The 12396-nt window shown below is 51.0% G+C and overlaps 1 protein-coding gene across 1 annotated transcript; it reads left to right on the forward strand.

The window, feature by feature from the left end:
• Positions 1-1642: 1642 nt before the first annotated feature.
• Positions 1643-2590, forward strand: LOC141727774 (olfactory receptor 14A16-like). Its single transcript, XM_074534059.1, has one exon. It carries the CDS (start codon positions 1643-1645, stop codon positions 2588-2590), a length of 948 nt encoding a protein of 315 aa, XP_074390160.1.
• Positions 2591-12396: the final 9806 nt, after the last annotated feature.

The raw sequence follows: 12396 nt of genomic DNA on the forward strand, positions 1-12396 counted from the left end.
TCCCCTGTGCTCCTGGAGGGATCTCCTGAAGCCAGCACACCCCACAGCCTGGGGGATGTGTCAGGAGGACTCTCCCAGTTTCTCTGTGGCACAGGAGGAGGAGAATGTGCTCCAGTGCAGGGCTCCCCATCTATGGGGACTTGTCATGAGCTCATTCAGGGCTGGGGTTTCCTGCTTGGGTCTCTGTTTCCTGAATCTGTGCTCACACTTTTCCCTGGCTCAGCTTGGTGGCAATGGAAACTCAGCTGTGCTGGGCAGAGCAGGAGCTGAGGCTCTTAAGTGGTCACCCTGAGGATTCCTGGGAGCCTCAGCAAGTGCCTGCACCTGCCCAGCCTCCAAATCCATGCAGCATCTCCTTTCCATGGTGCCCAGGCTGGGGGAGCTGTTCTTTTATCCCTGCATGGCCCATGGACGCTGCAGGTCAGGGCTGGCCCAGGGGCTGGGCTGGGCTCGGGCAGCTCTCGCAGGGAAGGAGCCCGGGGCCACAGGAGCAGCTCGGGCTGGGACAGCTCCAGCAGCAGAGCCGTGGGCAGGGAGGGAGGGAGGCAGTGCTGAGGGAAGCCCTGCTGCAGGGCACATGTGGCACCTGCCGGGCCTGCCCTGCAGGGCAGACACTGCCCTGAGCAGCACAGCTCTTGTGTCCCCTCACAGCCAGCACAGCCCTCAGCCCGGGGGCTCGGGGCCCTCAGTGCCTCCTGGGCCGGCAGAGCAGCCCCAGAGATGAAGGGAATCTCTGCGGCCCTGTACCCATTCCCTGCTGACCAGGGCCTGAGGGCCACTGTCCTGCCCTGCTGCTGCCTGGCAGGGACTGGGCAGGGCTGGCCAGGGAAAGGCTTTTCCTCAGGCCTGGCTCTCTCTCTCTCCTTGCCTTGCCCAGGTGCTGCTGGCATTGCTGAGGGGCTCTCTGCAATGGCAGTTCCAGCTGCAGGGCCAGGCCCAGCCCTTGGGCTCCTCCTGTGCAGGCTGAGCACAGCAATGGGGTGTCCCCGCTCCCTGTGCCTGGGCAGCTCTGGGCAGGGCAGCCTGTGAGGCTGGCAATGAGCCCACTCTCCTGAATCTGGGAAAGGCAGGAACCACTTTGTGTGCCAGGGATCCTCTGCTCTCGGCTGTGTCTCCTGGCTGTGCAGGGTAACGCAGGAGTGGATTTCAAAAAGGTGCAAGTGCAGGGCAGCTGGAACAGTAGAGAGGGAGAGAGCAGCTCCTCTCAGTCTGCACTAAGCCTCAGACATTCTGCCTGACTCCCTGGACTCTCTTATTCCACAGTGCAGCAGAATCCCTTGTTCTGCCTTCTGTTATCCCCATCCCTTCACCCAGGCAGCTCCTCTGCCTTAGAACATTTTCTATCCAAGTCCCAACACCAGGACTGGCCCCTGCCCTCACTGTTCCCCTGCACTGACTTGGGATCAGGGCTGACTCCCAGGTGTCCTGCAGGCCAAGGTCCAGCTCCACACACAACATTGGCCAGCAGCAATCAGGGCTCCAGCAACAAAGGTGAAGGAAGGTCTCCTAGACATAGATGGGGGGAGGTGTTTAGCGGCAAGAAAGGGTCTATGAGAAAGGGCTTTGACTTTTCTGGAGAAACCTCCTCTCAGTTATCACTGTGATTCCTTCTTCAAAAGGTTCCAATGTCTGGAGACAGCAAATGTCCAACAGCAGCTCCATCAGCCACTTCCTCCTGCTGGCATTGGCAGACACGCGGCAGCTGCAGCTCCTGCACTTCTGCCTCTTGCTGGGCATCTCCCTGGCTGCCCTCCTGGGCAACGGCCTCATCATCAGCGCCGTAGCCTGTGACCACCACCTGCACACGCCCATGTTCTTCTTCCTGCTCAACCTGGCCCTCAGTGACCTGGGCTCCATCTGCACCACTGTCCCCAAAGCCATGCACAATTCCCTCTGGGACACCAGCACCATCTCCTACACTGGATGTGCTGCACAGCTCTTTTTTTTTGTGTTTTTCATGTCATTAGAGGTTTCCATCCTGACCATCATGTGCTGCGACCGCTACGTGTCCATCTGCAAACCCCTGCACTACGGGACCCTCCTGGGCAGCAGAGCTTGTGCCCACATGGCAGCAGCTGCCTGGGCCAGTGCCTTTCTCAATGCTCTGCTGCACACGGCCAATACATTTTCCCTGCCCCTGTGCCATGGGAATGCCCTGGGCCAGTTCTTCTGTGAAATCCCACAGATCCTCAGACTCTCCTGCTGCAAATCCTACCTCCGGGAACTTGGGCTTCTTGTGCTAAGTGGTCTTCTATTCTTTGCTTCTTTTGTGTTCATTGTTTTCTCCTATGTGCAGATCTTCAGGGCTGTGCTGAGGATCCCCTCTGAGCAGGGACAGCACAAAGCCTTTTCCACCTGCGTCCCTCACCTGGCCGTGGTCTCCCTGTTTCTCAGCATTGGGTTTTTTGCCTACCTGAAGCCCCCCTCCATCTCCTCCCCATCCCTGGATCTGGCCCTGTCAGTTCTGTACTCGGTGGTGCCTCCAGCCCTGAACCCCCTCATCTACAGCCTGAGGAACCAGGAGCTCAAGGAGGCCCTGAGAAAATTGATTGTACTGTATTTTCAGAAACATTTCCGAACCATTTTCTGATGCAGAGCCTTCAGAATGTAACTCTTTAGAATCTCATCCTTTTTTCCCCTATGTCTCTATTTTTATTTGGTAACTTTTTCTGCTATGGTTATGTTTTTTACAAAATACTGCAGTATTGCACTTAGCATTTCTACATTAATATATTCCTTCTTTTGAAATATCAAGACTTGCAAGAGGCTTTTTTCCTTGAGATTTAAATAAAAACAAGTGCTTGCCCTGACCTGTGTGCCCGGAATTCTTCCTGAGCCTTTCTCTGTCCCTGCAGGGGCAGTGCCTGTGAGCAGAGGTGGAGGGAAGAGACTCCCAGCACAGCAGCACAGCCAGGGACAATGGCCCTGGCTCTTCCCACATCTGCTCTGCCCAACTCCACCCTGTCCTTGCCAGCCCTGCTGTGGCTGTAAGGCCGGAGTGCTCTGGCAGCTTGGTCACTGTCCTGCTGCGTGTCCCTGCTGTGGCCACAGGCAGGGCCAGGCCATGGGCACTGCTGGGACACAGCTGGGCTCCAGCACAGCAGCTCCAGCAGCAAAAGGCATCTCCTGAGGGCAGGGCAGGGAGGCTTTGCTCCCCTCCAGAGCTGTGTCAGCAATGTGCTCCAGGAATGCCCTGGCACAGCAGAGCCCAGTGCCTGGGGCAGGGGGGGAGTGTGCAGGGGGGGCTCACAGCAGTGTCCTGGTACAGCCAGAGCTCCTGGCATGGACCTGAGGCAGCAGCAGAGCAGGGCCTGGGCTGTGTCTTTGTTCTGGGGCAGCCTGGGAAGGTGCCCCAGGGCAATTGTCCCACACCAGCCCCTGCAATCACCATTGCCAGCACTGGCCTATCCCCACCTGCAAGAGGCTGTTTGTCCCTGCACGGAGGGACACCAAGTGACCAGGCCAGCAGGCCATGTTTGCTCTGCGCTGAGGAGATCTCAGCAGTGCATCGTGTGTGGGTGGGGAGATGAACCCCAGTGAGCACAAACACCATCAGCAGCACCTGGGGCTGGCACAATTCCAGTGGCACAAACAGGGCCTTGAGGCCACTTCACTCTGAGAGTAACGTCCTCTGGGAAAACACCTGGATTGTTTGCTGGAAACAAGGGCAGGGAGGGGCACTGGGAGAGTCACAGCCTGCTCAGGCTCAGCAGGGAAGGGGATGTGGCAAATCCTCCTGCAGCCATTCCAGGTACTGGCAGGACAGGGCAGGGACTGCAGAACCCACGTGGGAGGGAAAAGGAGGGGATGTTGTGTGCCCAGAGTTCTGCCAGGCCTGGGACAGGGTCTGCTGTGGTCTCCTCAGAGCCAGACTGGAGAGAGCTGGGCTGAAGGAGTGGAACATGGGCTGGGTGGGAGTTTGGCTGAACAATGAGGGTCAGATGTCATCCATGGTACAGAGTCCTCTTGGCAGCCACACCCTGGTGACATTCCTCAGTGACCAGCCCCTGGCCACCACTGTGGAATATTTCTATTATCTCTACAAGGGCATGAAATGTACTTTCAATTCTTTTGTGGATGCTGCCAAATTGCAGGGAGTCTGTGACTGAACTCATCGAACTCATCTAGTTAATGGTGACTGCAAAATGTAATTGGGCAAGATGACTGAGTTGGGTAAATGTATCTTGCCATCAGGCACCAAGCAAGCCACAAGAAAGGGCAGAAAAATCTCATGCATCAGAAGAAAGGCAATTCAATAGGGAAAAACCCAAATCCAACCAAAAACTAAAACCCCCAAATCTAATCAAAAAACCCAAAACAAGATCCACCCACAACAACACAAAAACCTCACAAACAAACCCACCACAAAAAGAAAAAAGGCCACAGAGAGAAGAAAAGCAAGTTCACAGGAAATCTCCTACCAGAAGAAAATGTTTGACCACCTTGTGGCAGGACAGGACTATCTGTAGGTGCTGTTTTGAAAGAAAAACGTCTTAAAAAATAAATTAATCACCTATTTCTCTTGTCCCCCCACTTCTCTCAGTTGATTGCTGATCATGGTGTGACATGGAATGGAACATCCCTTGGGTCAGTCCAGCCCAGCTGTCCCATCCCTGTCCCCAGGAACACTTGCCCACCCCAGGCCCATAGGTTGGGGGGGTTGCAGACGCCTCATGCGGGGCAAGCACTGAGACAGGGACAGGAGAACAGAACAACATTCACTCTTGTCAAGGACAGTAGAACAGAACAGCCCAGCCTTGGAGAAACTGATTGAGGATGTACCTCTGGCAAACAGAAGTCACACAAAATGCAAGCAGGATGCCAGCTCAGCTCTGCAAGGCTGACAAAACAGAAGTTATGCAGAACAATAATATTGCCCTTACACAAAAGGGGGGATCAAGGAACAGCCACCTTAAAAGGACACTGGATGGTTAAAACAAAACCCAAAGAACCATGAAAGGATTTGTGATAAGGGGGTTCAACTATGTCAAATAAACTCAAAGGAACTGGGGATAGCTAATGGATACATAATCAGTGTGTGTGATAAAAACTCTGTTCAATCAATGCTTAATGCACTCCAATGGAGGAAGGATGGCCCAAGTGACCACCATACTGTAAAAAAGAATACCTGCTTTCAAATACTCTGTTCAGAAGTTTCTATCCAGTGGATTTCAGTATCAGTGGTGTCCTTGACTCCCTTATGCCCCACAGTTTCACAATGGCCCCTTGATTCCATGAGGCCCTGCTGTAGAAGAATGGACCCTTAGTTCCACTGGGTTCCATACTGTCAAAATGGCTTCCTTGGTTCTGCACTGCCACAATGCTCTCCTTGGTTCCACCAGGCCTTGGTGTGTCACAACAGCCCCTTGGTTCCATCAACTGCCAGAGTGTCACCCTGGTTTCTTGGATCTGCACTGTCACAATGGACAATTGGTCACAAGCAGCCCCACTGTGTCACCATGAATATTTGGTTCCATGGGGCCCCACAGTGTCACAATGGCCCCTTGGTTCCATGAGGTTCCATGATGTCACAATGGCCCCTTGGCTCCACAAGGTTCCATGATGTCACATTGATCTCCTTGGTTCTGGACTGAAACAATGGCCCCTTGGTTCCAGGAGCTTCCATGGTGTCACCATGGTCTCCTCAGATCCACATTGTCACAATGGACAATTGGCTCCATGGCCCCTGCTGTGTCACAATAAACCCTCAGTGCCATGAGGTTCTGTGGTGTCACCATGGTCTGCGTGGTTCCACGAGGCCCTGGAGTGTCACAATGGCTGCTTGGTTCTGTGAGCTTCCATAGCATCAACAATGGTCTCCTTGTTTCTGCAGTGTCACAATGGACCCTGGTTCCATGAAGTCCCTAAATGTCACTGGTTTCCTGGGTTCCATGTGGCCCTGCTGTGTCCCCACAGTCCCTTGGTTCCATGAGTTTCTGTAGTGTCAGCAATGGTTCCTTTGTTCCAATAAGGCCCTGCTTTGTCATAATGGCCACTTGGATCCATGAGGTCCCACAGTGTCACCATGATGTCCTTGAATCCACAGTGCCATAATGGACCATTGTTGCAGGTGGAATAGCTGCTAATAAAGCCCAGGGTAAGGAAGCAAAAAGGGCCTTTGCATGGAATGCACAGATGTTTGATTCAGCCATGCAGTGAGATGTTCAGGGTCACAAGGCAGGACTCCTGGGGGGAGTCTAGGTTTCTGTATCTCCAGAGGAAGGGGCTGATCAGTGCCATGGGGGCAGTACAAAGATGGGGCCAATGGAGGAACGGGGAGGGAGTGGCTGAGGGACACAGAACAAGGGGAAGGAGCCAATGGAGTCGAACAGCTTTTGAGGGAAGCTTCTTGTGTCTCCCAAACCCAGGGGATGTCTCTCAGGGTCTTAACAGCTGATAAATGTCAAAATAGCCTCTTGGTTCTTTTGGGTTCCTCAGGATCCCAGTGGCCCCCTGGCTGCATGAGGCTCAGCTGTGTCACACTGGCCCCTTGCTTCCATTGGGCCCCACAGCATCACAATTGTTCCCCCTTAATTCCATGAGGCTGCGCAAAGTCACAATGAACCTTTGGTTCCATGAGTCCCACACTGTTCCGACAATCCTTAGTTCCATGGGGCTCTGTAGTGTTGCAGTGGTCCCTTGGTTCCGTGGTGCCACACAGTGCCACAATTGCCTTTGGCCCAACAGGGCTTCATAGTGTCCCAAAGGACTCCTTCGTTCCATGGAGACACAAAGTGCCACAATGGCCCTTTGGTTTCTCAAGGCCTCAAAGTGTAGAAATGGCCTCCATGGTTCCATGAAGCCCTTCTGTGTCAAAATGGACTTTTGGTTCCATGATGCCCCAGAGTGTCATAGTGGTCTCCTGTCCGGTTTATCTCGGCTGTTTGAGGGGCCTGGAAGGCCCGGGGGTGGCCTTGGGGCAGCCCGCGTGTCGAAGGACGAGAAGAGGCTTCAGTTCTTCTTTCTGGTTTTATGTTTATTAATTGTTTATCTAAAAGATGTTCTTTCAGCCTAACAAAGATCCGCTCAGCAGTCAGCCATGGGCACACTGTGCCGTCCCACGGACCGCCACGTATCTTTATACCCATTGTTACGTATACAATATTTATCATTTTTCCCCAATACCATCTATTCTTATAACTCGGTGTACTCTCAGTAATAACCAATCCAAAGGTGCCACCGTGGCCAAAGAAGATGGAGGAGAGGAGGAAGAAGAAGGAGGGCAGGACACACCCCAATTCCTCCATCTTACTCCTCTAAACCCCCCTGTACATAAATCCTAAACCCTGTTTCTCACCCTCTAATTAGCTAATCTTTCCACCCTTCACCCCGGTGAGGCCCTCTTATCTTCATACAGGTGTCGTCTCCCGTGTAGGGTCAAAGTCCTGCCACCAGACACTTCTGGCAACATTCCAGGACTCCCGGGCCCCCCAAGGGTGGTCTCGGGGGCTCGGCATGCCAGGACTCAAATCCTGAGATCCCACATCTCCCCCTTCTGTTTGCACCAAGAAAACCTCTTTTATCACCCGATTCATGGCGCGCTTCAGACATACAAAAATGCACGGGACGACAATCATGAGGACTAGTAGGACTATTAAAACATAAAACCCTATCCTTAAGATTCTTCTCCAAATAGGAGAAATGTCAAAGAAATCTGCCAGCTGATCAATCCATGATCCCGTGATCTCGCCAAGCTTATTTACGCTGTCTTTTATGTTTCTAATACTTTCATGAATTGATTTTGAGTGATCTGAGAGATTCATGCAGCACATCCCTTCAAACTCTTCACACCCATGTCCATGGGCGAGCAATAGATAATCGATTGCAGCTCTGTTTTGAAGAGTCGCCTGTCTTACACCACTAACGTCTTTTAACATGTCATCCAATGCGACAGACACAGACCGTGCATGTTTGCTCAACCAGCAACCCATGTGGTCGATCTGAGTTAAAGCCACCCCTGATGCTGTTTGAGGTGAGAAAATCGCCGTAGCAATGCTTGTTTTCTTATCCCAAGAAAATACTTCGTCATTGCAATCTGTCGCATAATTTTGGATTGATCTTTTTCCTCTGCGCCTTTTCTCTCTTAGCATGTTCAAATCAGGCGACAGCATTGAAATTTCCCCAATGCCGCATGGACCTCCCGTGGCATTAGCAGGAATGCCGTGCCAAATTCTGTCCCCGCAAATTAAAAACAAACCCCGTGGCAATTGCACTGGGACTTGGATCGATCCTTTGGCAGTTCTTTTTGTATATTTGCACCAAGCCGATGCATTCTTATAAAACTCATGATTGGGAGTCAAATCGATAGTTTTTGCCTTCGTGGCCTCCGGAACCTCAAACTGCATGCAGAATCCCATTGTCATGGACCCAAAAATCTCCAATTCCTGAGGTTCTGTAGAAGCCACAGGAAGTAGATGTGTCCAAGCACACCACTCTTTCACAGGATTTTCAATGACCTGTGAAACGTTAACTGCGGAATGCCCTGGAACTGGCCATTCGTCCACTGGCAATCCAACCATGCATGCAGAAAATGGTTTTCCTGGCCTCGAATGTGTCAGGCAAATACTATCTAGATTTGCTGCTTGAGCCAAAGTCTCCCATAGATTTTGCCTTGGCTGATTTACAGGTAAATCTTCTCCATTGCTTGCTGCAATGAATGAAAGAATGATGCACATAAGCATCATGACTCTCATTATTACGCTTTTATACAGAAATCCCCAAAGTCCTTAGTTTCTTTTTATTTTTCTTCGGGATCGCTCTTTCCGGCCTGAGTCTCGACTTCTGTCTGAGTACTCGTCTCTTTGTTTCTCGGATCAGCGTTCTCGGGTTCTCGCGTCCGGAATGGCTTCACGTGCCGCGCCGACACCCACTTTAGACCTCGATCTGTGGAGATACAAGCGAAACCCTTGCCCCAAGTGATTAGTCTGAAAGGACCCTCTATTTGTCCTGTTTCTGGGTTCCTGATCAAAACCAAGGGGTTTTCCCTTAGCTTTGCCTGTGTGCTATTTAGAAAGTGTCTCACGATTGGTGGATTAGGTTCCGAGGATGAGCTATTTAGGAAATTCAACACATACAGTGCTTTATTTAATTTCATGTGAGGTGTTGCCTCTGGTTCACCCCTTCTCTGTCTGTCTAGAAGGGATTTCAGGGTGTGATGTGTTCTTTCAATGATCGCTTGACCTGTGGGTGAATGTGGAATACCGAACGTGTGTCTGACACCCCATTTTTTCAGGAATTTGTCAAGCACCCTGCCTGTATACGTTGGACCGTTATCTGTTTTTATCTCCTGAGGCACACCTAATGCTGCAAATGCTTGCAGAAAATGTCGGCAAGCATGGTCTGCTGTTTCCCCTGCATGTGCTGAAGCAAAGACTGCACCTGAGATGTATCTACAGAAACATGAACATTTTTGAGCCTCCCAAAAGATGGGTATTTCGTGACATCAGCTTGCCACAACTGAAGACTTTGCAGCCCCCGCAGATTGATAGCTCCGGTGGAAGAAGGTGGCTGCACAAACTGGCAGTCTGGACAAGCACTAATGATCTCCCTCGCCTGAGTTTTTGTGAGACGAAAGGACTCCATCAGCGCTTGCGCATTCTGATGAAAGAACGCGTGACTTAGCCTTGCTTGCTCAAAAATGTCAGGCAGTGTTTGCGAAATGGGCATTGTCAACCTGTCCGCTCGAGCATTTCCCTCCGCTAGAAATCCCGGAAGTGTCGTGTGCGCTCTAATGTGTGTGATAAAATACTCTCTTTCCCTGCCCTCTAGCAATGCCTTCAAGCTCGTCAGATAGGAGTATAAAACCCCATTACTGACTTCTTTCAAGAGCGAACCTTCCAATCTCTTGACCACACCCGCAACATATGCGGAGTCTGTCACCAGATTGAGAGGTTGTTTAAACAACTGAAATGCTCGGACAACAGCTGCCAACTCCACAATTTGTGGAGAGCCCTGAACCTTCCTCACATCAGATTCCCAATCCCCTGTCGTTGAGTCTCTCCACGTGATCACTGACTTGTGTGTCTTCCCTGAGCCATCCGTGAACACTGTGATCCCGTCCAAAGGTTCTTCACTTATTCTTGGTTTTGTTTTATAACATATTTGTGATTGCAGTATTCTGTGTTGAGGAAAGTGGATTGTGCAAGTTCCTGGGAACGCCAACAATGCGATTAACAGGTCTTTCGATTGTTGCATCGCCCACTCGAAATAGTCTTGTTTCAAGGGTAACCTGATGGTTGAAAATTCTCTTCCTGCCATCGTCAGCAACCTTGTTCTCGCTTTTATGATGATCTGTGCTGCCATCTCCAAATCTGTAAGAATTGTTTTTGCGGGCCTGTGTGGTAGGAAAATCCACTCTATGATTATCAAAGAGTCCTTTTGCGACTCGTCCCATTGGAAGATCAAACCATGGAACTGTGTTTTCTTCCCCAGCACTGCCAACTGAAAAGGCAACGTTGGAACAAATCGATGTGCCTGCCTTTTCTGTATCGCGTCTGCAACTTTCTCCAATTCCTTCTTTGCTTCTTGTGTGAGTGTCCTGGGAGACCGAATGTCTGTGTCTCCTCTCAAAAGATCGAGCAACGCTGGGATGTCGCTGTTTGTGATTCCCAAAACCGGCCTCATCCAGTTGATTTCTCCCAGAAGCTGTTGCAAATCATGCAGATTGGTGATCTTGGTGCTGATCTCCACTTTTTGAGGCTTTATTGTTCTTTCTGAAATTTTCCACCCTAGATATTTCCAAGGTGCAACCTCTTGAATCTTTGAAATGCTGATTTCTAGACCTGCCTTCTGCACCTCTGCGATCACACAGTCACGAGCTTCTTGCAGCTCCTGTTGTGTTGATGCTGCAATGAGCAAATCATCCATATAATGAATGATCTTTACCTTTGGAAATTTCTTCCGTGCTGGTGCCAAAGCTCGTGCCACGTACCATTGGCAGATCGTCGGAGAGTTTTTTAGACCCTGTGGAAGAACGACCCAATGGTACCGCTGCAGAGTCGTTTCCTTGTTGATACTCGGAACTGAAAAGGCGAATCTCGGAGCGTCATCTGGATGAAGTGGGATACTGAAAAAACAATCCTTGAGGTCAATGACCACAAGTTGCCAATCCCTGGGAATCATTGAGACAGATGGAAGTCCCAATTGAAGCGGTCCCATGTCTTCTATGACGTCGTTGATCTTCCTGAGATCGTGTAGCAATCTCCATTTGCCCGATAGTTTTTTCTTGATGTCAAACACTGGAGAATTCCAAGGGCTGTCTGTTGGCTTGATGTGTCCCGCCTGCAATTGTTCTCGGACCAGGTTTCTCAAAGCACTCAACTTTTTCCACTCAAGGGGCCACTGATCCACCCAAACTGGTTTATTGGTTTTCCATGTCAGTTTCAGTGTGGGGAGTGCTGCAGTGACCCCTACTAAAAATCCACTTCGATCTTCGCACCCCATTGTGCCAAAAGGTCTCGACCCCAGACTGTGATCGGCTTTTGGACAATAAAAGGACGAATGACCGCCATCTTGTCTCCTGGTCCCGTGACAACGACAGAATTCTCACTTTGCAGACATAGAGATGCTCCTCCTATGCCTGAGAGAGAACCCAGTGGCGCGACCAAGCTCCAGCTGCGTGGCCAAAAGATGTATGATATCACTGTTACATCCGCCCCTGTATCGAGCATGCCTGTGATCGCTATTGTTCCGTTCCCGCATGTCAATTGGCATGTGAGCGTGGGTCGGTCTCGACCTATGTGCTTCACCCATGTTGTATGTACTTCAACATGTTCCTTCATAGGGAAACCTTCTTCGTCGAAGATTGACATGACCTCTCCAACTGCGTGTGGCGGCAGTGCAAAGGCTCTCGCAACCACAGTCTTTTCTGGTACAGTCAATGGTGGACGAAGTGCTCTTGCCAACACTGTCAATTCTGTATTTTTGTCCGCTGAAATAACTGTTGGATAGACAATGAGTCCAAGAATACTACACTTATCTTGTCCGATTATCAGGAAATCTTGCTTCTTATATGAGTCCCCGCGGACACCTGTTGGTATTTCCGCATGACTTTCGTCTAGAAAGCATACTAATTTTGAAGCTGCCAATGTGCACTGTGCCCCTGGTGGGAGGAGGTCTGGGTCACTGTGGAATCGGCTGAGGGTTTTGCTGAGGGCGTCTGCTTGTTGCTCACTGATGATTGCCCCGTCTGCTCTTGCGACACCGCCAGTACTTGTGTCTGAGCGCGCTGGTCCGCGCTCCGCCCTGCGTTTCCCGGATACGGTAACGGATTTCCATCCACGTCTGTTCGGGAATAACATTCTTTCGCAGGATGTCTTCCTCTCCCGCACCGTGCGCAAACTGGCCTTTCCGCCTTCTGTACCGGCGCTGGCGTATGTGTTTGTGCACAGTTCCTTT

Source organism: Zonotrichia albicollis, unplaced genomic scaffold (assembly GCF_047830755.1).
Source record: "Zonotrichia albicollis isolate bZonAlb1 unplaced genomic scaffold, bZonAlb1.hap1 Scaffold_254, whole genome shotgun sequence".
Lineage (NCBI taxonomy): Eukaryota > Metazoa > Chordata > Aves > Passeriformes > Passerellidae > Zonotrichia > Zonotrichia albicollis.

Coding starts and splice junctions, on each gene's coding strand:
- LOC141727774 (XM_074534059.1), top strand. CDS start 1,643: ATGTCCAACAGCAGCTCCATCAGCCACTTCCTCCTGCTGGCATTGGCA.